The sequence below is a fragment of the Episyrphus balteatus genome, chromosome 3, assembly GCF_945859705.1.
Source record: "Episyrphus balteatus chromosome 3, idEpiBalt1.1, whole genome shotgun sequence".
NCBI classification, from domain to species: domain Eukaryota; kingdom Metazoa; phylum Arthropoda; class Insecta; order Diptera; family Syrphidae; genus Episyrphus; species Episyrphus balteatus.
Window position 1 is genome coordinate 75,529,899 of NC_079136.1, and position 27,748 is coordinate 75,557,646.

The 27,748-nt window shown below is 35.6% G+C and overlaps 2 protein-coding genes across 4 annotated transcripts in view; both read left to right on the forward strand.

Annotated features, from left to right (window-relative positions):
• Nucleotides 1–9,115, forward strand: part of LOC129917220 (protein doublesex-like) — an 80,982-nt gene extending 71,867 nt beyond the window's left edge. For 2 of the 3 annotated variants that reach the window (XR_008772611.1, XR_008772612.1), the window contains one exon: nt 8,345–9,115. Coding sequence is in view for 1 of the 3 variants with exons in the window: in XM_055997622.1 (XP_055853597.1) it covers nt 6,246–6,481 (236 nt within the window). In the remaining 2 variants the exon portion in view is untranslated. Of the gene's footprint in view, nt 1–6,245; nt 6,508–8,344 lie in introns of all 3 variants that reach the window. The other variant, XM_055997622.1, reaches the window with a different exon arrangement.
• A 17,404-nt stretch (nt 9,116–26,519) lies between these two features.
• Nucleotides 26,520–27,748, forward strand: LOC129915089 (uncharacterized). Its single transcript, XM_055994550.1, has 3 exons — nt 26,520–26,537; nt 26,594–26,774; nt 26,841–27,748. The coding sequence occupies exons 1-3, from the start codon at nt 26,520–26,522 to the stop codon at nt 27,746–27,748; spliced, it is 1,107 nt and encodes a 368-aa protein (XP_055850525.1).

Below are 27,748 nucleotides of genomic sequence, written 5' to 3' on the forward strand. Positions count from 1 at the left end.
TCCAAAATGTGTATTATACTCATAAAAAGTATCTTATGTTATTCGAAAATTTTGTACGAGTCTATAAAAAGCACTAAATATTATTTCAAATTATTTTTTTTTTGTGTACAAAGGTGTGATTGCACATTACTTTGAGTCGGGGATGTAAAATATAATTTAATTTGTTCCTCAAGTCTGACTCTTCTATTTTCTATTTCATATTCAGTTACTTTATTTTAATTTTGTAGTCTTAAAATAATTGCACAGGCACAAAAATATTAATTTTTCCCAAACAAAGTAAAAGCACCACGAAAACCATGAAAAAAATATGCCACAAATGTTAAATTGTATCAAATTGACACCTAAATAGGTGTCAGCTGAAAAAGTCAAAAAAATATGATAGTCACTTTTGACTATCATCTTACACAGACGAATTTTCTTGAATTTGACAGTCAACTATCAAAAATAATCTTACACGATTCCACCCCTGGTTTTCAGTTATGAATAGATCCTTAAGAGTCGTTTGTTTTGAATGTCTCATTCGATGGATTTGGATAACATTTTTGAAAATTCCCTTTATGTAGACAAGGGGTACCCCTTGAATAATTTTGGAAAACCGTAAAAAATAAATTTCTAGTTTTCATAGCGGAATGCATAGGCATGTTCACTGTGATCTCATATCTGCAGACCAAACCCGGTTTCGGCACTTTGATCCGAAAATATCTATGTATGAAGGAGGAAAAAAATATTTAGATTTCAAATAATCCAGGAACCCGAACTCCTACAAAATTTGGGTTTTCAGTTATGAATAGATCCTTAAGAGTCGTTTCTTTTGATGTCTCATTCGATGGATTTGGATAAAATTTTTGAAAATTCCCTTTTTTTAGACAAGGGGTACCCCTTGGATAATTTTTGAAAATCTTAAAACAGTAAATTTCTAGTTTTTATAGCGGATTGCATAGGCATGTTCACTGTGATCTCATATCTGCAAACCAAAACTGGTTTCGGCACTGTGATCTGTAAACATCTATGAGGAAGGAAAAAATTATTTCGATTGCAAATAACCCAGCAACCCGAACTCCTACAAACTTTTGGTTTTCAGTCATGAATAGAGTCTTAGGCTACGGCCACGTCCTGAGTGGCTGAGCGGCAATCCTGAGCGACGAGATGGCCACGTCCTGAGCGGCGCGGCGACCCTGAGCAGCAATTTCAAAACCCTTAAAGTGCAAAAATATCGATGAGTATTCATCTCACACGCGGAAGTCCCAGGTTCGATTCCTAGAAGTGCCTATTTTTTTTTTTATTTTATAATTCTAAGCCCTAATTTTTCAATCGTCAGTTAGGCTATCACAAGAATAAATGTCAATATAAAAAAAAACTTTTATTCCTAGGAATAAGCTCTAACTGAGGTTTATCTGACTGTTGAAAAACTGGCCCTAAATAAAATAAAGTTGGTATGCCATATTGTAGTTAATATGGATCTATACCTGAAACCAAAATTTCAAAAGAATCCAATGAACTGTTTTGGAAAATTTGATTGAAGAAAAAAAATATCCAACATTTTTTCAAAAATCCAAAAATGCATTTCTTCAAAATTTTATTTTTGATTTATACTAAGACTATATAAATGCTTTTTTATAAAAAATTTTGATAAAACAAATAAGTCGTTTGAGAGAAATTCAAAGCATAAAAAAGGGTTATATGACAGGTACCATTAATAATGACTTTCGAAAAAATCTTTTTTTGTTAAAAGATATGCCTTGTCCCAGAACCCACACTAAATTTTTTTTATTTTAATGGTTAAATCAGTTTTTGAGAAAATTATACTTTTCTAGGATTGGTGCATCACAGGTGTCATTAGATAAGGTTCTAAAAAAATGAATTCCATAGAATCATCTGCACAATCGCCAAAAACTGCTACATACCAAGTTTGAATAGAATTGTTCCATCCGTTTAAGCTATAGCTTCTTAAATAGACAAAGATTCGAGTCCCAGGTTCGATTCCTGTCGGGGCCTATTTAATTTTTTTTTATTTTAACGAAAAAAATTTATATTTTTGAATTTTCTTTTTTCACAAGAAACCATAATTTTCACCATTTACTAAAATGTTCGTGTTAATTAAGAATATAATGTAGTTCGCCGCTCAGGATTTCAAAAAAAAAAAAAAAATACAACAGAGCTGAGCGACGTCGGTCGCTCAGCCGCTCAGGATTGACGCTCAGCCGCTCAGGATTGCCGCTCAGGGTGTATGTGGTCACCCCCATACATTTTCACACGTTCTAATTTAGTTTTTCCGCTCATTATTAACGCTCAGCCGCTCAGGACGTGGCCGTAGCCTTAAGTGTCCTTTCTTTTGATGTCTCATTCGATAGATTTGGAAAACTTTTTTGAAAATTCCCTTTTTTTAGACAAAAAAAATCTTAAAACAATAAATTTATAATTTTTTTAGCTGAATGCATAGGCCTGTTCACTGGTTTCGGGACTTTGATCCGAAAATATCAGCTTCCGAATGAAGGAGGAAAAAAAATATGAAGATTGCAAATAATCCAGCAACCCGAACTCCTACAAACTTTTGGTTTTCAGTAAAGAGTCTTAAGAGTATTTTCTTTTAATGTGTTATTCGATGGATTTGGATAAAATTTTTGAAAATTCCCTTATTTTAGACAAGGGGTACCCGTTCAATAATTTTGGAAAATCGTAAAAATAATTTTCTAGTTTTTTTTTTGCGGAATGCATAGGCCTGTTCGTTTATTTGAATGTTACATTTTCGTTGTTCCCCACTCAAAAACTTGTGACATATGTATTTCTTATTACATACGTGAAATATCAGCTTTTTGCTGAAGTGGAACTAAGCGCTCACCAAGCTCAAAGTTTTTGATTTGATGCTGTTCTAGGCAGGAGCCCGTACTAAAAAAATTATCTTTTTTAATTTTATCTGGTGAAGTTATTTTGGGTTTAGTATAATTTAATAATTTTTTATGATATGCCTTTCTTTTTTATAAAAACCGTTAGTTTCTTGATATTTTTGACAATTAAATTTTGTTTATTTAAATCTTCTGTTAATGTACATTTTTTTCCCAAAAATAAAAAAAAATTAAAATAAAAATAAAAAATGATTAACTTGACACGAAAAAAATGAGGAATTTGTTTACTTGGTTGTCGCGAACTTGTGGGCTAATCATTTCCAAAACAATTGCAATTAGATATCATCTGATAGTAATTGCCACAAAATCTGATATTTCAAAGCTGATGAGCGCCCTCTTCCCATGACTTAAAAGGGCTGAAACTTTCAGCATATTATGTTGGTATTGATGTGTCTAAAATAAAAGATGGGGATCTAATGATTTATATGGTTTATTTTTTTTGCCTTGTAACGTGGACCACACTAGGGTACTCCTTGCCTAAAAAAAAGGAATTTGCAAAAATTCTCTCCAAATACATCGAATGGGACATCAAAAGAAAAGAAGAAGACTCTTTAGACACTATTCATAACTGAAAACCAAAAGTTTGTAGGAGTTCGGGTTGCTGGATTATTTGCAATCTTTCTTTTGAAAAAGAAAATTCTATAAACGCTTATTCTCTCCGCCATTTTGGAACAACCATTTTTAATAAATAAAAGTTGGGATATTTTTCGTAATTCTCATACTTCAGTGTCCTAAATTTCATGAATTTTCGTCAAGAAATGACCGTGTAAACGATTTGAAAAGCACCACTGTGCGGCGAGGAGAATGATAAAAAGTCAAACCCCTCTTGATTGACACATTTTTAAATCTTTAACGAGTTCTTAGCATTCACTGATTGTGTCAACTTCATTTTTACTTCAAATTTGGTAAAAATAGGTATTTTTCCATATTTCGAAAAAATTCAAAACACATGTGCGACAGGAAGTCCTTATCTAATTTGAAAAATTTTTTTTCCTTCTTATAATTCAGCTCATATAAGAGCTGCCCAAAGCTATTTTATTAAAAAAAAAAAAGGTGCTAGGGTGATTAATTTATTTTTTGTAAAAATACAATTTCTTTAAATTTTTTTCAAGCTTTAGAGAGGCGATGCGCGAAAACATTTTATATTTATTCATTTACTTTGACAAACAATAACCTCAAAAATCATAAAAAAAAATACAACTTTGCTCTCTGAACTCTGAACAGAAAGAGTGGCGAAGCCTAATATAGGAAATTAAATTTTTTCTTCTTACATCTAACAGCCAGTAGTGATCGACAAAATGGTGCCGACTTTCAACGAGATAAGTCACGATCGCGTTCACATGGTTGATTTGCCGAATTTCTCCGTTGTTTTGCCGGATGCACCTGTTAATTTGCCGGATGCACCTGTTAATTTGCCAGGTTCGCCTGCTGATATGCCGGATTCGTCCATTGATTTGCCAGGTTCACCCATTAATTTGCCAGATTCTCCTGTTGACTTACCGGGTTTGCCCATTGATTTGTCAGGTTCGCCTGTTGATTTGATGGATTCGTCCGCTGATTTGCTGGAATTGCGCGTTAATTTGCCAGATTCGCTTGTTGATTTTCGAGATTTGTCCGTTGATTTACCGGGTTTGTCCATTGATTCGTGTGCCCGACAGAGGGCACACGGGTGCGAATTTGGCAGTACAAAAATTAAAGGTTGTCACAAAAAAGTGTCTGTATAAGGGTGAAAATACATATTTTTGGAATTGTGAACACAATATTCGAATTCCTGGGAAAATGCTACACCAATTTCATATATGCTTCTCTATAAAATAGTGAGACCGAAAAAAGTTCAAGCGACATGAAAAAGTATAAACCAAATTCGCAATAAAGAGGTGTGTGCCTACAGAGGGTTAATATGCTGGGTTCTTGCGTTGATTCGCTGTGTTCGTCCGTTTATTTGCCATGTTCGCCTGCTGCTTTACCGCAATCGTCCTTTGATTTGGCGCATACTTCTGTTGATTTGCCGGGTTTGCACATTAATTTGCCAGGTTAGCCTGCTGAGTTGCCGGATTCGTCCGTTGATTTGCGGGGTTCGTCCGTCGAATTGCCAGGTCATCTGTTGATTTGTCGGATTCGCCCGTTGATTTCCCTGATTCGCCTGTTGATTTGCCGCATACTTCTGTTGATTTGCAGGGTTTGTCCACTGTTTCGTCAGGTTTTCCTGTTAATTTGCTAGATTCGTGCGTTGATTTACCGGAAACGACCGTTGATTTGGCGCATACTTCTGTTGATTCACCGGGTATGCACAATAATTTGCCAGGTTCGCCTGCTGAGCTGCCAGATTCGTCCGTTGATTTGCGGGGTTCGTCCGTCGAATTGCCAGGTCATCTGTTGATTTGTCGGATTCGCCCGTTGATTTCCCTGATTCGCCTGTTGATTTGCCGCATACTTCTGTTGATTTGCAGGGTTTGTCCACTGTTTCGTCAGGTTTTCCTGTTAATTTGCTAGATTCGTGCGTTGATTTATCGGATTCGTTCGTTTATTTGCCAGGTTCACCTGTTGATTTGCCGGATTCGTCCGTCAATTTTTCAGTTTCGAATTTTGATTTGCTTAAAAAAAAAACAGAGGACTTCCAATTTAGGAACCAATACTTATCATCTCCTCCCATTCAGCCATATTGACTTGACAGAGCATCCAAATTGAAAAGCATTATGGGTTGGCCATAACTTTATAGAAGAAGCGAAAAGTTTGCTGTACGGATTATAATTTAGCAAGTTGAACAACTATTTGAAAGAGTTTACTTTTAAACTAAACATTTAAACGCAATCTTTCGTTTAAGAAGAGAATTGAATTTTATACCCAAACGACCAGACTAATTGTCTATTCCGTGTACATTATACAAACCTTAAGAAAGAGAAGATGTTTTTCATTACTATTTGATGCGCTAAAAAATTTAAATTGATCACACCAAAAACATTAAAATATCGAAATTGCATTGTAAACGAAAATTTTTAAAAACAAAATGTATACATTATTAAAATTTACAATAAAAATACAATCAAAATTAAGATCTGTATAAAATATGTACTTAAATATATTATTTTTAATAAAACTACTTGTATTGTAATCTAAAAAAAAACTCATTATGATTGTTATTTTGATTTATTATGTTATTTTTTTTATCATAATAATGTTATGATTGTGATCATAACTTTACCTTTGTTTTTAGGTTTTACTGACTAAACACTGGAATTATCTCTTGGTTGGTACTTGCTCATATTATAACCTTTTGCCGCAGTATTTCTGAACTTTAATGCAAATGTATTTGTATTATTTTTTTTTTTTTTTTTTTTGCAGCGAAGCAGTTTGTAAGGCTTTATTTGCATTGGAAAGCAATGGCTTTCCCGCCAACGAACTTGATACATATTTCTCCGATGTATTTAGAAGCAAATGGATTATATCCTTCACAAATATGCAGTACAGCAACAACACGACCTCCAACACCGGAACCGCCACCCCGGCCTAGGAGTAGATCTCTCCCTATAGTTAAACCAAAACCTGAAAATCTAACAGTAGAAACTTCCTCGACGTAGCGAAGTCTTCACCCTGTAGTATCAATGTAAGTTTTGGTTTTATTATTGCATTAAATAAAAAACCTAACACTCATTTAGTAAGTTCAAAAAAATTTGTGTTCAAAGTTTTGCTCTAAGTTATCTCCATCAAAGAGAAAGCTTTGAATCAGCTTTTGCTTTTGATGATGAAGTGCATGCGCTTTGAATTTTAAGTTGCATAATAGTCTGAAAGATAACGATAGATTTAAAGAAAATCGAAAATAAAAAAAACTACGTTTAGGTACCTATCTTTATTGAAGTATGTATTAGGGTGGATCAAATAATTATTTTTTGTAAACTTTCCGTTCTCAAAGCAATTTCCCGAAATACTCGGAATAACCGGTTACCCGGGTAGCTATAGCCTATTCCCCTAACTGTTGAGATCCACACCTGCTTGGCAATTTCACGTTCCCTAAGCGGAGCAACTAAGATGCGTGACTGGTACAGAGGATGAAAAGGGAGTTAAACTCCTGAGAACCACCAGTGCTCCCCTACATTGATCGTGCAAGGAGTATCTAGTGTCTTTTTTTAAGTCACACGAAGCTCCCAACTAACTCTATTTATTATACATCGTAGATTTTGTTTAAATGGCGGCACTGTTAAAGCCAAGGTTATTTAGGTCGTGTGTGAATTGCGTTAAATAGTTAACCCCGTGTAAAATTGTTGACGCTATTGAGGTGAATAAAAAAATTTCAGCTGTATGGCTTATTGTTTAATATTTTTCTCTGCCTCTTTCCGCCATGATACTCCTTTTTAATAAATAAAAAAAAAATACAAAACCATCTGCAAAAAAAATTTAACCAGGTCCCAGAGCCCATTAAATTTTTAACAGCTGAAAATTTTTTATTCACCTCAGTAGTGTCAAATATTTTACACAGGGTTAACTATTTAACGCAATTCACACACCGCCTTAAAGCAGTAAAAAAATTAAAATCTGATAAAAAAATAGTTTTTCAATTTTCTCAAAAACAACTTTTGATTTTCATTATGCAATAAGAATTAAACTTAAGCATTTTAGTTTATCAGTCAATTTTGTATTGAAATTCTTGGCAAAATTAGAATTCAATCACGGCTGTTCTGATTTCCGTTCGAATTATATTTTCTCGTGTTTTAAAATTTTAGCTGTTCCGAAGTCCGCATTCGAACACATTTAGCGAATTAATAGGTATTTCGAAATGAGAACGGACCTACAATCCAACACAACAAATTCAATCCGGCTAACAATTTTCTACCGGAAAACAATATTCTCCAACAAAAAAGTCGAAGGAAATCAGGACAACCGTTTTCAATCCGTACGGATTCATTTTTCGTTTCTGTTTTTAATTTCGAACGAATATTAGAACAGCCGTGAATATGTTTTTAACTTTTCTTTCCCAAAACTCGAATTTGAAATCGGTGGCCCTCCCACCTAAACGAGGAGTATTTAACCCCTCTACAAAAATTTGTTATCAATTCTTGGCACCAAAGTTATCGTATTCGTGCCTAGAATTGAACTCTTTACATCTGTCGAAATCTTATTTTAAACTATATCGAGCCATTTCCGCCATATTATTTTAAGCGACATAGTGCATACTATAATCAAGCGTACAAACATTTATTAACTTTTGTTCTTAGACTTATTGGAGACGATTTTGACATGAATATTTTCTTGAGCAATTGTGTTAAGATTGAGACAAAAATTACACTAATATGTTGTCCACAATTTATAATTTTACTTGGCGCTCACGGTAATTTGGCGGAAAGGGCTCCATATTTTACCTAAAATTTGTATATACCTGTATGTCAATATTTCATAATTTCTAGAAAATTAAAACTTTTTATTGTTCTTATTTATTTTCATTTCAGATATAAATCAAAGTTGTGGAGTCGAATTTATAAACGAAACTTTCAGTTGAACTCTGTGGCTGTGAGCGAGGCATAATGCTTATTATCTGTAGCAATAAAAATTTAATTAGAACAATCTTAACTTACTTAACAAAAAATATGAATGCAGCATCAAAATTGGGGCAGTTTGTACTCTGCTGGGAATAAAAATATATGAATTTGAGCTCACATTAAAGTGTATCCCGTAAAAAAATATTTTATAAAAATAATTTTTTTCAGGAATCAATAGCGAATCAAAAGCTTCATAACATTAATAGAGGTAGCTCACTTTTGAGTGAACTACCTACACATAATATACATATAATCAGAAATGGATGGCTATGAAATATAATCAAGTTTGCAATCGATTTTGAACAATTTTTTTTTTTTTTGCAAATCAACATTGTATATATAAACTTAATTATAGTTTAAATAGTTATTGAGGGTGAGTTTGTATATAACTAACGACCATATAATTCACTCGTATAATTTATATTTTAAAATTATAACTGGTTGCAATTTTTAAGGAAACTTAAAGCCAAATAAATAATTAAAATTCATATTATTCATTACTCAACCCCAATTTTTAAATCCAATCTCATTAACTCCAAATGAAATTTGACTGCTCCCTGCAGCACAAATCTAGATACAAAATTCATTTTTGCATTAAATTTAGTTCCTGTTCTTAAAACGAATTAAAAAATATGTTAGAATCACACAAAATAAAAACGGAAAAATGACAAACATTTTATAGTCGGAGAGGCGACCGTCGAGTTACTTAGCTCATAAGGTTAGAGGTTAAAATTGGTGTCAAATGAAAGATAAATTGATACTGAAAATAAAAAAATAGGGTTGCCACTTCTAAAATGGGAACTTCCATGTGGCAACCCTATTTGAAAGGAAAAATTGTCACATAACTAATACATTCATATCTTTGTTATTTGGCCAGATAAAAGTTTTTTTTTAAATGCCAAACGAAAGTCAAAATATTAAAAAAAAATAATAAAATAATATAAAGAACGTAACCCTACAAATGTGGCAACCCCATTCAAATGAATACAACACTGACAAAAATCTTCTTTGCAGAAAACAGTATAACTTTTTATGCACTAGAAAGCTAAACTATACGCCATATTTTAGATAATACTCCCTTCTATCTAAAAAATGTCGGGTGCCACCTCGCAAATGCAGACAAGTACTCGGCAACCCTACTCAAATGCTAAAAAACGCAAAAATCACTTGTTTTTTGGCCAAAGTGTATAATATTTGACCGAGTTAAAGGCTGTAAAATACATCATGTTTAGCTAAGACTCTCTTCTATCTAAAAAATGTCGGGTGCCACCCCGCAAATGTAGACAAGTACTCGGCAACCCTACTCAAATGCTAAAAAACCCAAAAATCACTTGTTTTTTGGCCAAAGTGTATAATATTTGACCGAGTTAAAGGCTGTAAAATACATCATGTTTAGCTAAGACTCTCTTCTATCTAAAAAATGTCGGGTGCCACCCCGCAAATGTAGACAAGTACTCGGCAACCCTACTCAAATGCTAAAAAACCCAAAAATCACTTGTTTTTTTGGCCAAAGTGTATAATATTGGCTAGAGTTAAAGGCTATAAAATACATCCTGTATAGCTTAGACTCTCTTCTATCTAAAAAATGTCGGGTGCCACCCCGCAAATGTAGACAAGTACTCGGCAACCCTACTCAAATGCTAAAAAACCCAAAAATCACTTGTTTTTTGGGCAAAGTGTATAATATTTGATCGAGTTAAAGGCTGTAAAATACATTATGTTTAGCTAAGACTCTCTTCTATCTAAAAAATGTCGGGTGCCACCTCGCAAATGCAGACAAGTACTCGGCAACCCTACTCAAATGCTAAAAAACGCAGAAACCACTTGTTTTTTGGGCAAAGTGTATAATATTTGATCGAGTTAAAGGCTGTAAAATACATCATGTTTAGCTAAGACTCCCTTCTATCTAAAAAATGTCGGGTGCCACCTCGCAAATGCAGACAAGTACTCGGCAACCCTACTCAAATGCTAAAAAACGCAGAAACCACTTGTTTTTTGGGCAAAGTGTATAATATTTGATCGAGTTAAAGACTATAAAATACATCATGTTTAGCTAAGACTCCCTTCTATCTAAAAAATGTCGGGTGCCACCTCGCAAATGCAGACAAGTACTCGGCAACCCTACTCAAATGCTAAAAAACCCAAAAATCACTTGTTTTTTGGGCAAAGTGTATAATATTTGATCGAGTTAAAGGCTGTAAAATACATTATGTTTAGCTTAGACTCTCTTCTATCTAAAAAATGTCGGGTGCCATCCCGCAAATGTAGACAAGTACTCGGCAACCCTACTCAAATGCTAAAAAACCCAAAAATCACTTGTTTTTTGGGCAAAGTGTATAATATTTGATCGAGTTAAAGACTATAAAATACATCATGTTTAGCTAAGACTCCCTTCTATCTAAAAAATGTCGGGTGCCACCTCGCAAATGCAGACAAGTACTCGGCAACCCTACTCAAATGCTAAAAAAACCCAAAAATCACTTGTTTTTTGGGCAAAGTGTATAATATTTGATCGAGTTAAAGGCTGTAAAATACATTATGTTTAGCTTAGACTCTCTTCTATCTAAAAAATGTCGGGTGCCATCCCGCAAATGTAGACAAGTACTCGGCAACCCTACTCAAATGCTAAAAAACCCAAAAATCACTTGTTTTTTGGGCAAAGTGTATAATATTTGATCGAGTTAAAGGCTGTAAAATACATTATGTTTAGCTTAGACTCTCTTCTATCTAAAACATGTCGGGTGCCATCCCGCAAATGTAGACAAGTACTCGGCAACCCTACTCAAATGCTAAAAAACCCAAAAATCACTTGTTTTTTGGGCAAAGTGTATAATATTTGATCGAGTTAAAGACTATAAAATACATCATGTTTAGCTAAGACTCCCTTCTATCTAAAAAATGTCGGGTGCCACCTCGCAAATGCAGACAAGTACTCGGCAACCCTACTCAAATGCTAAAAAACCCAGAAACCACTTGTTTTTTGGGCAAAGTGTATAATATTTGATCGAGTTAAAGGCTGTAAAATACATTATGTTTAGCTTAGACTCTCTTCTATCTAAAAAATGTCGGGTGCCACCCCACAAATGCAGACAAGTACTCGGCAACCCGAGTACTTGTCTGCATTTGCGGGGAGGCACCCGACATTTTTTAGATAGAAGAGAGTCTTAGCTAAACATGATGTATTTTACAGCCTTTAACTCGATCAAATATTATACACTTTGCCCAAAAAACAAGTGGTTTCTGCGTTTTTTAGCATTTGAGTAGGGTTGCCGAGTACTTGTCTGCATTTGCGAGGTGGCACCCGACATTTTTTAGATAGAAGGGAGTCTTAGCTAAACATGATGTATTTTATAGTCTTTAACTCGATCAAATATTATACACTTTGCCCAAAAAACAAGTGATTTTTGGGTTTTTTAGCATTTGAGTAGGGTTGCCGAGTACTTGTCTACATTTGCGGGATGGCACCCGACATTTTTTAGATAGAAGAGAGTCTAAGCTAAACATAATGTATTTTACAGCCTTTAACTCGATCAAATATTATACACTTTGCCCAAAAAACAAGTGATTTTTGGGTTTTTTAGCATTTGAGTAGGGTTGCCGAGTACTTGTCTGCATTTGCGAGGTGGCACCCGACATTTTTTAGATAGAAGGGAGTCTTAGCTAAACATGATGTATTTTATAGTCTTTAACTCGATCAAATATTATACACTTTGCCCAAAAAACAAGTGATTTTTGGGTTTTTTAGCATTTGAGTAGGGTTGCCGAGTACTTGTCTACATTTGCGGGATGGCACCCGACATTTTTTAGATAGAAGAGAGTCTAAGCTAAACATAATGTATTTTACAGCCTTTAACTCGATCAAATATTATACACTTTGCCCAAAAAACAAGTGATTTTTGGGTTTTTTAGCATTTGAGTAGGGTTGCCGAGTACTTGTCTGCATTTGCGAGGTGGCACCCGACATTTTTTAGATAGAAGGGAGTCTTAGCTAAACATGATGTATTTTATAGTCTTTAACTCGATCAAATATTATACACTTTGCCCAAAAAACAAGTGGTTTCTGCGTTTTTTAGCATTTGAGTAGGGTTGCCGAGTACTTGTCTGCATTTGCGAGGTGGCACCCGACATTTTTTAGATAGAAGGGAGTCTTAGCTAAACATAATGTATTTTACAGCCTTTAACTCGATCAAATATTATACACTTTGCCCAAAAAACAAGTGGTTTCTGCGTTTTTTAGCATTTGAGTAGGGTTGCCGAGTACTTGTCTGCATTTGCGAGGTGGCACCCGACATTTTTTAGATAGAAGAGAGTCTTAGCTAAACATAATGTATTTTACAGCCTTTAACTCGATCAAATATTATACACTTTGCCCAAAAAACAAGTGATTTTTGGGTTTTTTAGCATTTGAGTAGGGTTGCCGAGTACTTGTCTACATTTGCGGGGTGGCACCCGACATTTTTTTAGATAGAAGAGAGTCTAAGCTATACAGGATGTATTTTATAGCCTTTAACTCTAGCCAATATTATACACTTTGGCCAAAAAACAAGTGATTTTTGGGTTTTTTTAGCATTTGAGTAGGGTTGCCGAGTACTTGTCTACATTTGCGGGGTGGCACCCGACATTTTTTAGATAGAAGAGAGTCTTAGCTAAACATGATGTATTTTACAGCCTTTAACTCGGTCAAATATTATACACTTTGGCCAAAAAACAAGTGATTTTTGGGTTTTTTAGCATTTGAGTAGGGTTGCCGAGTACTTGTCTACATTTGCGGGGTGGCACCCGACATTTTTTAGATAGAAGAGAGTCTTAGCTAAACATGATGTATTTTACAGCCTTTAACTCGGTCAAATATTATACACTTTGGCCAAAAAACAAGTGATTTTTGCGTTTTTTAGCATTTGAGTAGGGTTGCCGAGTACTTGTCTGCATTTGCGAGGTGGCACCCGACATTTTTTAGATAGAAGGGAGTATTATCTAAAATATGGCGTATAGTTTAGCTTTCTAGTGCATAAAAAGTTATACTGTTTTCTGCAAAGAAGATTTTTGTCAGTGTTGTATTCATTTGAATGGGGTTGCCACATTTGTAGGGTTACGTTCTTTATATTATTTTATTATTTTTTTTTAATATTTTGACTTTCGTTTGGCATTTAAAAAAAAAACTTTTATCTGGCCAAATAACAAAGATATGAATGTATTAGTTATGTGACAATTTTTCCTTTCAAATAGGGTTGCCACATGGAAGTTCCCATTTTAGAAGTGGCAACCCTATTTTTTTATTTTCAGTATCAATTTATCTTTCATTTGACACTAATTTTAACCTCTAACCTTATAAGCTAAGTAACTCGACGGTCGCCGCTTGGACTATTATAAAACAATAATAAAAATTCACTGGATTTAATTTTTGGTCTGACATAGTGAATAATATGGAAAAAATGCGGATTTAAAATCCTTGAGTTTATAATTCACATAAATCCTAACTTAGTCCAGAGTGAATATTATGGCCGCAAATGTTAAAAATAATCATCGAACACATATAAATAAGTTTAAAACTGAAGATAAAATTTGTATCGAATAAAAATTATATGATAAAAAAATTCAAACTTAGAACCGATAAATTTTATGTTTACTGTTTCAAATCTCTAGGGTTTTCCTTCGAATTTTGTACTAGGTTTTTAGATGCATATAAATGAATTTAATACCTTCTCAGTCGGACGCAGTGGCGTATTAGAAGAATCCTAGTCGACTTTAGCCGTGCGACATATCGTGCGGCTAAAATCGACTCGTGAAAAGTCGACGTTAGTAGCTCGAAAGAGGGCTTTGCTGGTCAATTTCCTTTCAAGCCGAAGTTATGGCTAACCATGGTGACATTTTGTCCAATTCGTCGTTGTTGAGTGTCCTTTTTTTGATGACAACAGCTGGTGTAAAGGCACAAAGATAAGGACCTTTCACATTGTTGATGCAAAGCTTCAGATTGTCACTAATGCCGACTTTTCACGAGTCGATTTTTGCCGTGCGGTGAAGCTCTTCGGCGTAAGTCGACTCGTGTGAACGTAAGCCGCAGGTGACAATAAAGTGACAATCCCCATAGAAGAATCCTCGTCGACTTCAGCCGTGCGAAAGATCGTGCGACTAAAATCAACTCGTGAAATGTCGGCATAGTTTGCGATTTTTTAAGAAATTAATTCCTCTTTAGCTTGCGCAGTTCAAAAGGCCTCCTTTCTTATGATCGGGCATATAATGCGAAGGTTCCATTCTGAGGGCATGCGTTTATCCTACCATATTTGATAGATGAATTTGTGCATTATCCCAACTAGGTCATAAGCAGCAGGGCTTTAAAAAGCTCTATTCCATCGATAGCTACTTTCTCGTGGTGCATCTTTTTTCTCCTGCACATGGGCATGTGCATCCATTCTTTTTCGTTTGTACAGCTCACTGGCAGCTCTGGTTATTCTTTATAGTTCCGCTTTGTAGGCTTTCGTCATCATACCGTCATCATTCAGCTTCCTCACAGTATGTTTTTCCTTGCGATGGCGATGGTCCGGATAACCACATCCGTACATTGACTACACCCAGTTAGTAATGGTGTTCAGGCTTAAAGGCTTGACCACACCGAAAATGTATGCGGTAGCGGTATGGGTAATTGTATGAAAAAAATTCCAAACTGGAACATAATTCGGTGTTTTTTATTACAATCGGGATTAACTGGAAAGAAAAACGCAGTTAAGGGTTAAGCAATTTACATGTTAAATGCAACATCACTTTAGACCCTTAGTTGTTTAGCTGTCTCCATTTGCGCACATCATGTTGGTTGAGGTTGTTATCCAATTGAGCTCGCCACCTAAGATGAGGTCTTCCACGTTGCCCTCGACGGGCTAGTATTCATACGCTCCACAAGACCCAGTCATCTCAACTGCTGAATTTTCAGCTTTCTAACCGATATCGTTGTAAAGCCCTTATAGCTCGTGGTTGTATCTTCTCCAGCAAAAGGACATTTTTAGAAAGCAAAGACTTGAACCTTGACAAATCTTGACGAAACGAATTCCCGGAGGTTCGACTAGAGACATTTTAATACAAAACTGCCAGAGTGGATTCAAGGCACATCACTCAATGATTCATCTTCTTGGATTTCACAGCAACATCACCATGCAAAAAAAAAAATAAAACCACCGCACCATGCCTGATAAATTTCAAAACCCGTTTAGATCTGTTTACGTTGCACACAAACACTAACTGACCTAGCGCAACTAAAACACTACAAAATATAATACTAAATAACTTTTAATTCGTAAGTACCACATTTAACTCATCTAACTGATACTGCACTGCATTTTCGCAATTTTTTGCTTACTATGCACATTTTTCATAATCATTGCGCTGGGTTTAATGACACATTTATTCATTTTTATATTTCTATTTTATAATTTGTTGTTTAAATTTTCTTACAAATCGAACTACGACACATCAAGACAGGGGTACCACAAGAATAAAACCTAGGACCTTTTCTATTTAACATCAACATGGATGACCAACCAAAAACCTCGTCAGACACAAGGACTAAAGGTATATGCAGATGACTTCGTCGAACAAGTCAAGTGCAACTACTCTCTAAAATGTTGACTGAAGATCAACGCCAGCAAGACCGAACTAATTTACTTTAGACGACGAAAGACAAAGACAAGGAAGAAGAATGGTAAAAAGTAATCAGAATATTACAATGACAGTGCCAAACATCTGGGTATAAACTTCACTCATCGGATTACTTTCAACAACCACGCAGCAATTTTTAAACGAGATAGTTTCCCCTTTCATCTGATGCATCCTTTAATAAGAAACTGCTCGTTTTAAATAAACTCATCAGGCCCATCATCACAATATGCCTGCCCGGCCTCTACAAGAATCCGTTATTATTTTTCCCTTCAGAAGCAAAAGTTATTCTACTAACTTTGACCTAGCGAACTAAAAAAAACAATCTTCTTGATAACTCTAACTTAAGAGGAAAAGATAGATTATGCTTGTATTAGAGGCCTCTACAAGAATTCCTTAAAAGTATCTTTCAACACAGAAGCAAAAATTATTGTACTTATTGTACTTTCCACATTACATTATTTTGTATACAAATAAAATCATTAACCAAACACCGTTCGCTATTTGCCAATTTATTTCCCTAAGGATAAGCAATGTATGAGTATTTCTGAATACAATAAGTTCTGACATATTCTTCAGAATTTGTTTCTTAATAAAAAATAAAACTAATTCGAATGATCGATTTGTTCTGACGAACTCGTGTGGCTTCTAACAAACAAAACTGTAACAGGTTTGAAACCAATGTCTAGTATTGTTTATTTTACGAGTATATAAAAAATACACAACAGATGCGTTTTGTTCGTAATAGTTACAAAAGTACGTCAGAATGAATGGATCATTCATATTAATTCGTTCGTCAGAATTACAATGCGCATTAAAACTCATTAAGTCTGCGTCTGGTCTATTAAAAGATGTGTTTATGATGAGATTTGAATGATCAATATAACTTTATTTTTCTTAGGAAGAAGTATATAATATTCGTGAGATTAAGGTAAACATAAAAAGCATAAAAAAAAATATGAAGAAATATAAATGTTTAAATTTTATATTATCTTAACACCCTCTACTGCTATCGTTGACATGAGCAATTTTTAGAGTAGAAAAAGGCTCCCTTTCAAAATCATGAAAGTTCTGAAGAAGAAGGCCCTCGTCAACGTTTTAAACAACTTGAAGGATGTTTGGCAAAATAGCGGTCTGCAAACATAGTACAGAGTTTTCGAACACGTATTGGAAGATCCACCCCATTGCCTTTCTTCCGCACCAAGCGGTCATTAGGAAGCAGTACATCTTGTGATTTTTAAGTGGTGCCTGTAACGCCAAATTTGGATCGATGATTTTGATTCGTATAATTAGTTTATATTGTAGCGAAAAGATCTATATCTGAACCTATCAAAAAACCATCCTCTCCAAACGGTTACTCTCCTGCTGCATACTAGCCAACAGAACTCCTAACTGATTGGCAGCGAAAGCTCGACCTGTATTTCCACGGGCAGCAAAAATGATTGAAAAAGAAATGTATGTGGATGACCTCATTTTTGAAGTGGGTACCATTTAGGAAGCTGAAAGAAAAATAATAGAAGCCGCGTTATATTACTGCAAGTGGTTTTTTGATAGTTTTTTGAAGAAAGTTTCGTTTGAAGAGTGAAGGACAACCTTCCCATTTTTATCAGTTGAGTCAAGACAAATGAAAATTCAAGCGATATATTGAAACCCCAACATTAAACAGTTTCGTTTACAGCAATATTCCAACCTACTTATCCGTACATAACATATCGTGAGCACAAAGCGAAAATTACAAATCTGCAAAATTGTTTTGTAAAAACGGCTTCAAAGTTTTGGAAGCTCATGCAAACTGTGATGTGCTTTGTTGTCAAAGGCTGAGGTTCCACTCGCCGGATTCCAAGGTACAAATTAAAGTAAGCACGTAACTTTAATCAAAAGGTTTTACTTTTATTTGACTCTAAAATCTTATTTAACTATCAAACAATTCTCTTAACAATTATGGTCTGGTAATACTTCGTTGACTGTTCTTCCTCGCTCTAGTATTCCCTGATGATTTCTTCAGGTCGGCTTCTTTCGATTTCTTTGGCAGGGCAGGGTTTTGGTTGGTAAATAAATCTCGGATTACCCCGGTAAAAATCACGGAGTTGCTCCCGGTAAAAATCACGGAGTTGCCCCCGGTAAAAATCACTTTCGTTGCTTACTTAACTGCGAGTCCAACTCCTTGAGTTGCTTCTGGTCGAGATGATCACGATTGAATGATCTACTGGAATGATCACCATCGAATGATGATTTTGTCGTTTGTATGGCGGCTTCTTATATTACTATTGAACTTAACTCAGTGTGAATTATTAAGTACAAAGAGTTATTTTCAATAGTTTTTTTGTGGATCGAAAACACTTTACAAAATTTTCGTATTTTTCTTACATAATTGTAGTTACGCTTCAGCTTATGCATAATAATATAACATAGCGAAACATATTCTATCGTTATTCACCACACCTCTCCTCATGTATCATTATATTTTCGTGAAACATTTTCACCACCGAGCTCTGTTGTTCGTTTTCAAATCGATGCCATCAGCGTAGATCTTACTGATTGATAAGGAAATTTTATCAATTTTCCTTTGTTATCGAAATTCTTCTTAATCAGTTTGTCATCTATAGATGATGGTTAGATGGGATTTGCTCTTCATACGGAGTATATCGTGGGAACATTATTATCATTTCCAATACCACACTCAAGGCTAGGTCACATAAATCAGGCAAAGGGCAGCAATGTTCAAGCAAATTGTAATGCTTCATTACAAAATTCATTAAAAGTTGTTTAACGGACATTCATATTTTAGGCTTCTACACGGAGAAAAAGACCACATAAAACTAAGCGGATCACATTTTAATAAAAAAAAAAGAATTGGCATTCACTGGGGATCGAACCTACAACTGTAATGCCGACTTTTCACGAGTCGGTTTTAGCCGCACGATATGTCGGTCGACTAGGATTTTTCTATGGGAATTACACTTTAGTCGCCTGAGACTTACGTTCACACGAGTCGAAAAGCTTCGCCGCACGGCAAAAATCGACTCGTGAAAAGTCCCCATTAGGTTACTAGGCGAGTGCCTTACCATCAACAGACAAATAAATAGTGAATTAGGTGGGTCACATATAAAAATGTACGCATCTAGAGGAACCCCACAAGGCGGTATTCTATCACCTCTTCTTTGGATTTTGGTGATCATTCATCATGATGAATGAGATTCTCATAAAACTGAATAACAGCGGTGTCAAGGTTACAGCCTACGCAGACGATCTAGCTCTTCTAGCGACAGGTAAATACCTAACCACTGTAAGCGAGCAATTAGAAAGCGCATTATCCAAGGTCAGTAACTGGACCAGGAGATGCGGTCTTAAAGTAAACCCCCTTAAAACAGAACTGGTACTGTTCACAAACAGAAGGAAAATTCCTCCTTTTGTAGTGCCAAAAATTGATTGCACCCCACTTAAGATTTCGGATAAAGCGAAATATCTCTGAGTGATCTTGGATAAGAAACTTAACTGGGGTCCAAACATTCAAGAAAGATATAAGAAAGCCACGTTTGCACTTTACTCATGTAATAGAATTCTTGGCAGAAACTGGGGACCAAATCCCAAAATAATCATGTGGATGTATACCGCCATTGTCAGACCCATTCTGACTTATGGCAGCTTAGTCTGGTGGCAAGCTCTGGAGAAATCCACGAACTTGAAGACCCTAACCAAAGTACAAAGAGCAGCATGCATTAGCACTACGGGGGTGATGAGGTCCACTCCTACCGCAGGTCTGGAAGCAATCCTTAATCTCACTCCCTTAGATCTATTTGTACGAGAATTAGCAGCAAACAGCGCCCTACGACTCAGTCAAACCAACATTTGGAATACTAGTCAAAACGGCCATACTACGATCCTTTCTAACTACGTTGGCAACAACGTAAGTACAGATTACATGACCCCTTACTTAGACTTCAACAAGTCTTTTAATGTCAGTTTACCTAACAGACAAGATTGGGAAAACAGTGTACCTTTCTCAAATGAGTCGACTATCGCCATCTTTACTGATGGTTCAAAAATGAACACTGGGGTTGGTGCAGGTTTTTACTCAGAAAACCTTAACCTTGCCAGTTCTTTCAGGCTCCCCGATCACAGCAGTGTCTTCCAAGCCGAGATATTGGCAGTGAAAAATGCTGCTAAACAAATATCCATGATGGCGATATCACCTGCTGACATCACCTTTTTCATTGATAGCCAAGCGGTAAAAAAAGCGATTTCTGCCACCTTAATCAAGTCAAAGCTTGTTTCTTGCTGTCGCGAAGAGCTTAGGGTTCTTGGTATGCAGCATAATGTAAGACTCTGCTGGGTTCCCGGCCACAGTGATGTGTTCGGCAACGAAAAAGCGGATGAGCTTGCAAGGGAGAGCTCAGTTCTTGATCCCTCTCTCATAGACCATAACATCAGAATCCCACAATGTGAAATAAAGCGAAATATCATCAACAAGATTTCTCAAAAAACCAATGAAAGATGGAACCTCCTAGAAACTATGGCCGAACTTCGACGAGAAAAAATCAAATAAGATCTTACTACTTAGTAAGCCTTCCTTAAGATCCCTAATAGGCGTCTTAACGGGACATAACCTACTAGGATACCACAAAAAGAAAATGGGGCTTAGTACGGATGATCTATGCAGAGGCTGCGGTAATGAGGACGAACAGGAAAACACTGTTCACTTCCTCTGTCACTGCCCAGCACTCTGTCGCACTAGAAAAAAAATTCTTAGGAAACTACTTCTTTAATTAATTAGAAGAACTATCGGAACTCTCAGGCAATAGCCTACTGAAATTTGTCAAGTCCTCTAAATGGCTTGAACAACCATAGCATTCATAGGTTAACACTTTTTCATGAAGTTACAATACTTCAGGGTCTCACAAGGGATCTACATTGATCTAAGTGTGACGGTAACAAAATCAACTGTCAGCCCATATAACCTAACCTAACCTAACATCGTGCTATCTCACTGTTGGAAATTAATAATGATAAACTGCAAGTAAAGCTAAAGTGTGACTATAATTTTAATATTGTAATTTTTTGTCGGTTTTTTTAAGATGAAAATACACATTAAAATAAGATAAGCTTCACATTAAATTTAACTGAGTTTAAGTGGAATCACCTTATTTTAAGCGGATATCACCTTATTTTAAGCGGATATCACCTTATTTTAAGATGGGGAAATTTTATGTGCGCATCATTTTATTTTAATTTGCGCTTTTTTCTCCGTGTAGGTAACAGGAGGATTTGGGTTGACACATTGAAAAGAGGCCCCTCGCCACAAGTTAAATGACGGATTAAGCCCTAACTACATTGGCTCAAAAAGTGAAAAAGTACAAAAGTGAAAATTTTCAAACGCATTTTTGTATAGTTTTTCGCCCTGGAAATTAAAACAAATTATGCAGAAAGCTTATTTTATGGTCTAAAAAACAATTTGTATACCTACTCTTTTTCACAAAGCAATTGCGCTAGCAAGAAAAAAAATATTTTCACTTTTGTACTTTTTCAAAAAGTGGTGTAGGTATGTAGTTAAGCCTTTAAAGTGAAAACTTCCCAAAATGCAGACTCGCGGTTTTGGCTTTGTGCCGATAACATTATCCACAAAAACCAGACTAGACTCTCAATATCTGTGCATCTGCATGGTTATTAGTGTTTTATTTTCATTCTTATGAAGAAAGCAATGATCAAAGGAAAAAGCCAAGTTTCAAAAAAAAAAAAACATACATTTCATGAAGCTTGGGAAAAACCTGCACCAGGTAAAAGCTAAAAAAAATAGTTTTTTAAGTTTTAAGTCTAGTATGCAGCTGCAAAGAAACGAAATTGTCCATTCAAAAATAGAATAACGAAATTTGAACGAAATTTTATTTTTGTTTTTGCTATAAAACTTTACATCAGAAAATGTTCTTTCCTGAATTTTTCCTTTGTATTTTTACCAATCTGCGTACTAGGCCTTAACATCAAAAGGTTTGTATAAAAATGTATTTTTTTGGAGATTTTGAGAGTTGGCAAAACCAGAGCCGGTTTTAGGGGGGGGGGCAGCCTGGGCCGTCGCCCAGGGGCGCAAGAATTGAGGGGCGCCGCAGGCGCCCCGAACTTTACAAAAGTTATATAAATAACGAAGTCTTTCCAATCGATGTTTTATTTTTTTTTACATTCACAAAGGCGCCCCAATTTTTTTCTATTTTACATTTTCAACGGCGCTCGTATTGTTTGTCCTAAACTTTTTGAAGAATGAAGGCGCCCCCCAATTTTGGGTTAATTTATTTGGCTTCCGGAAGGCCAATGGTGTCCAAAATCTTCGTTCATCTTTGAAGAACAAGGCGCCCCAATTTCTTTTGAAAGACTAAAGCAATCCTTATATTCCTCCTACCAATTTAATTTTTGCAAAGGTGTCCCTATAATAATGAATAAGGAAAGAGAAGAAAGAGAAGGGAGACGGACAGAATCCCGAAATTAAAAATCCAGAAACCCCCAAATTCCGAAAACCCAAAAACACAAAATCCCGAAAACCCACAATCCCAAAATCCCGAAAACCCAAAATCCAGAAATGCCAAAAACTGACAGCTTCTCCATTTCTCATAAAAACTACGTTTGTGTGTGAGAATAAAAAAATAGGTCTGTTCGTTGTCCCCCCCCCCAGGGCACTCTAAGTCATTTCAATTAACTGTGAAAAAAATCAGAGTTTCTCGGGTTTTCATTTTACATCGAACACCTCAGAGCTTTAGTTTCATCAGCGAACATCGAAAACAGAGGAAATTACTCTGGTTGAAAAAGGAGCTACAAAAAACGCTTGACAACGAATTCGGAGCGACCCAGAGTGCCCTAGAGCTCACAACGAACAAACCAAATACATCTAAATACAGATATTAAATTTTAGAATTGGGTGGAAGCGAGTTTTTTATTGGATTTCAGAATGAGTGAATCATTGAGTAATTCCAATCGAAAACGACATTAATGTACCTAGTTGAAAAAGTTTTTGAAAAAATATTGTTCAAATAAAACCAACTGTACCTAATCTTTAAATGTGTTTAAACAAAAAACTCAGAGATAAAGGTAGTCTTGTCAATTGAGCCTAAATGACATGAATAATTAATTTTTTTTTTAAGGGGTAATAACACCTTGTAAACTACGAAATCGAGCGTCATTTTCATTATCGTATAAAACAAAGAAGAAATATTATTTTCTTTTGGTGTTTGTTTAGTTTAGTTAAGTATATTAATAGGTAACAGAATAGGGTAATGTTAAATTTTTTAATGTTGTGAAATTTTTTAAATGGCGGTGTAGTTCAGGATGATAGAAAAATCCTGTGCTTCCATCCGGCGACCATCTTCTTTGTTTTATACGCTAATGAAAATGACGCTCGATTTCGTGGTTTACAAGGTGTTATTACCCCTTAAGTTAACCTTTTTAAGTTAATACACTGCACATTTTTAATAAATGCATTAACAAGTATATGAGAGGTAAGACATAATCTGCTATTGCTTTTTTTCGTGATTTTAAAAAATTGTTTTTGGATGAATTTTTTTTTAGAGGCGCCACTTGCAATCTTGCCCAGGGGCGCCGGTAGTGCTTAAACCGGCACTGGGCAAAACCTATATGTTTTGGCTGTTTTGGTCATTGTTGCTTTCATCATAAGAAAAATGGTAAAGGATTGAGTAAAATGCTGAAGCCATTTTGGTTATGGGGACTTTTCACGAGTCGATTTTAGCCGCACGATATTTCGGTCGACTAGGATTTTTCTATGGGGATTGTCACTTTAGTCGCCTGCGACTTACGTTCACACGAGTCGAAAAGCTTCGCCGCACGGCAAAAATCGACTCGTGAAAAGTCCCCATAAGTTACTAACAGGCCGCCTCCTCTGGGCATGAACGATGCTTGATGCGCGGTTCATGAACATGTCTTGAAAAAATCCAATGGAGGCAGAAAAATCCATGCCCACACAGATATCTTGTCGAAGAATCTTGTTTTTTGAACGTGACATGAGCGTTGTTCAAATCATGAGCATAAAATAAATTTTAACTTTTCGTGTTCGTATGTATAAGGTTTTCTCTTGAATGTAGAGGTAAAATGAGTCGTTTTACCTCTACATACAAGAAAATATCTTATAAGTACACGAAAGAAAAAAACTGTGCTGTTTGAGGAATGGATTGCAGTTGTGGCAGTGGAGACGCTGTGTAATGGGGACTTTTCACGAGTCGTTTTTTGCCGTGCGGCGAAGCTTTTCGACTCGTGTGAACGTAAGTCGCAAGCGACTAAAGTGACATTCCCCATAGAAAAATCCTAGTGGACCGACTAAAATCGACTTGTGAAAAGTCGGCATAAGTTAAAAGGCCGTCTGATTTTTAACTTAATAACTTACTTTCATTTCTTAAGCACTTTACTGGGTAAATCCACAGTACACATAAAAAGGTAATATATTCCGAACTGACATTGGTCGCCAGATTGTCAAAACATGACACTTTGGAGACCAATGTCAGCTACCGAATTCTTAATTGTATAAAATACCGACGAAAAACGCACAAAAACCGATAAACCACGCACACCACTAATTTTTAAACAATTATTTACCATTTTCCGCGATGAAACACGAAGAAAATTTGTTATTTTTCAATTTATAATATTTTTAAATGACATTTTTTATAAATTAAAACAAAAACAAATTTCCTGTTTACTGCGATTGAAATATAAAAATTAAAGGATGACTTGAGAGATTGGTGCCCATTTTTGACAAACAAATTTTGACAACGTTCGGAATATATTAGCTGCGTTCCTTTGGAAATATTTATCTACTTTTTAGTACTTAAAGCTGCTTTGAACTACTTTTTCAGTATAGCGAAGTAGTTTTAAGTAATAAAAAGTAGATAAATATTTCCAAAGGAACGCAGCTATTACCTTATTATGTGTACTGTGGGGTAAATCGTTTAAAACGTCAGATTTTAAGGAAGGGTTTACCTTATATTTACAAGAAAAATAATGGAACGACAGAAAATAATTCGTATAACAATATCGTAGCACAGATGAAGCAGGTATTCATCGGGTCCTAGATAATTGATCCACACAGGAAAAAGACACTCAGCCCTATCGGGAGTTTACCGTGGAATGTTTTCCGGTCGGAATATTTCTGTTGGCTCAGAATTTTCAAATCCATCGTGAGTTTCACCTGGAGGGAACATACATTTTCCGCTAAACTAGTTTCTTGTTCGGCACCAAAATTTAAGTGAGAGGAGAACTGTCGACTACCTCGCATATTACCTGAAAAAAAGGTAAAAATACCGATAGATGTCCGAGCGTGAACAACTTTTCATCCGGGATTTACAAAAAGAGAAAAGTTAAATTAAATTTTTCCGGGTGGAATCTTGTCCACATGAAACTCAAGATAGGGCTGATCAAGAACTTAAGTCATGTCCAATAATGCAGGAATTGAATTGGTAAAAGAAAAACACGCCAAAACCTTATGTGTCTTAATCATAAAAGGAAAATTTCTTTAATGATTTAATTTCCCCTGATTTATCTGCGGTTTTTGTCTAAATTAGTCCTCACATGTTGTGAGGATTGGATTCTATCTCACCATTTTAGAAGGTAAATGGTTCCCCATATTGGTGATCAATCACCAATGCATGGGATCACGTGCGATGGCTACCTCTATAATTGGGTGCTTTCAGCCAATAAGCGAGATTTTGCTGAATGTCCGAAAAAGAACACAGCCACGCATTAGGATCCGAGTAGTATGGATATATGCTAAAGTAGTGATCATGAATGGGCTTAACACATCCATAATATTACGAAAGGCCTACGAAAGGATAAAGAACAAGAAGTTAGCTAAAAACTATTTTCCGGTTTTTCTTTTCATGATTTGTGTTTGTTTTAAGTTCATTTTGAAAAGCCCAGTTATGACGTCACCTGTGTATAAAATATAATTACATTTTTTTAATGAAGTTTTCATGGAAGACCTTCATATGTGCCGTATTTTTTGCTTTCCATAGATAAACATTGTTTTTATATGAAGTTTCCATAGAATAAACATACATGTTTTATATTTTTCGATTTCCATAGATAAAACATTCAAGGGTGACTGACTTACTACGCAAGTCTAAGGCCCATTTGTACAAACATTTGATTCCCGGATCAGCAACTTTTATAGTCGTAAATCGGTAATAAAGCTTAGTACTGTGCCTACGTTCTGTAACTTAGTCGAGAACTTCTCGCATCGAAAAATTTTAAAACAAAAATTCCATACGTTTCTCTATTTGGAAAAAAAAACCTGTGTCTGTAGCCGTTTTTTATTTTGACCAATGATCTGTATAGATCAGCGAACAATAATAAAACAATCTGGATCATTACAAAATTTGTTTTCTCTGTTGTGGTAGTTGATATGCAGTTACTGTCAAAAAAAAAATAAAAAAAAAAAACAAAACAAAAAAACATGGAGATGATTGCAGATGTGAGTTTATTTAACAAATACATTAGCCAATTGTCTTTTATTATTTTATATTTTAGTTTTTTTTTGAAAGCGATGAGGAATCCTATCAAAGTTCATCAGAATTTTCAATATTTGAAGAGAGCAGAGATTTCAAGCATACAACCATCATAGATTTTGAAGACACAATTGCTGGCTACAGTGATTGTGATTTCAAAAGGCACTTCCGACTCCAGCGAACAACAGCCCAAGTACTTATAGGTATTCAATTATAGATATAAAAGATCCTGTAGAAGTTTGATTTAATATGTATGTACAATTTTCTAGACCGCTATGTACTGTCTGAAAGGTTTAATACAACAATCCGGAGAGGACTGCCAAAAACTTCAGCCGAAAAAGAAATTTACATCTTTTTATGGTACATGGCTAATACCAATACATTTAGGGAAATATCGAATTTGTTTGGTATGTCAATATCTACGGCATGGAGTGTGATTAACAGAGTGTCTGAATGGCTGATTTCCATCGGCCATGAATATGTTAGTTGGCCAAATACATATGAGGCATTACAGAACGCAAGGTTAATGGAAGAAAAAACAAGGATTCCCGGAATCCTTGGATGCATCGATGGCTCTCACATTAAGATCCGAGCTCCAGTTGCCGATAAGGAGAGCTATTTCAACAGAAAGCGCTACTACAGCATTTCTCTACAGGGCGTAGTCGATGCTAAAAAAAAATTTATTAACATCTTCTGTGGGGAACCCGGAAGCCTGCATGACGGTCGTGTTTTGAGAAAATCCGATCTATTCAGAGATGCCTTCGATGATGTAAATTCACTTTTTCCAAACAAAATGTTTTTACTCGGAGACTCTGCGTATCCCTCACTCGAATGGTTAGTTCCTCCGTTTAGGGACAATGGAGCAATGACAAATGTACAAAGGAGATTCAACGATCTCCATTCTTCTGGACGTGTCATTATTGAACACGCATTTGGTCTCCTCAAAACACGCTTTAGACGATTGCTGCATTTTACGGAGCAAAGAAAAATCAATATTGTGGTTAACTTGGTTGTCTGTGGATGTATTCTGCACAACATGTGTACCGATTTTAATGATGAAATTGAATTTGAGCCTGAGAATGTTCCACCAGCTGAAATCGAAGACGCGGTTCAGGGCAGGAGCAACAGACGAGAGCAAATACTACAGGACCTGATTTCTAGAAACATAATACATTAA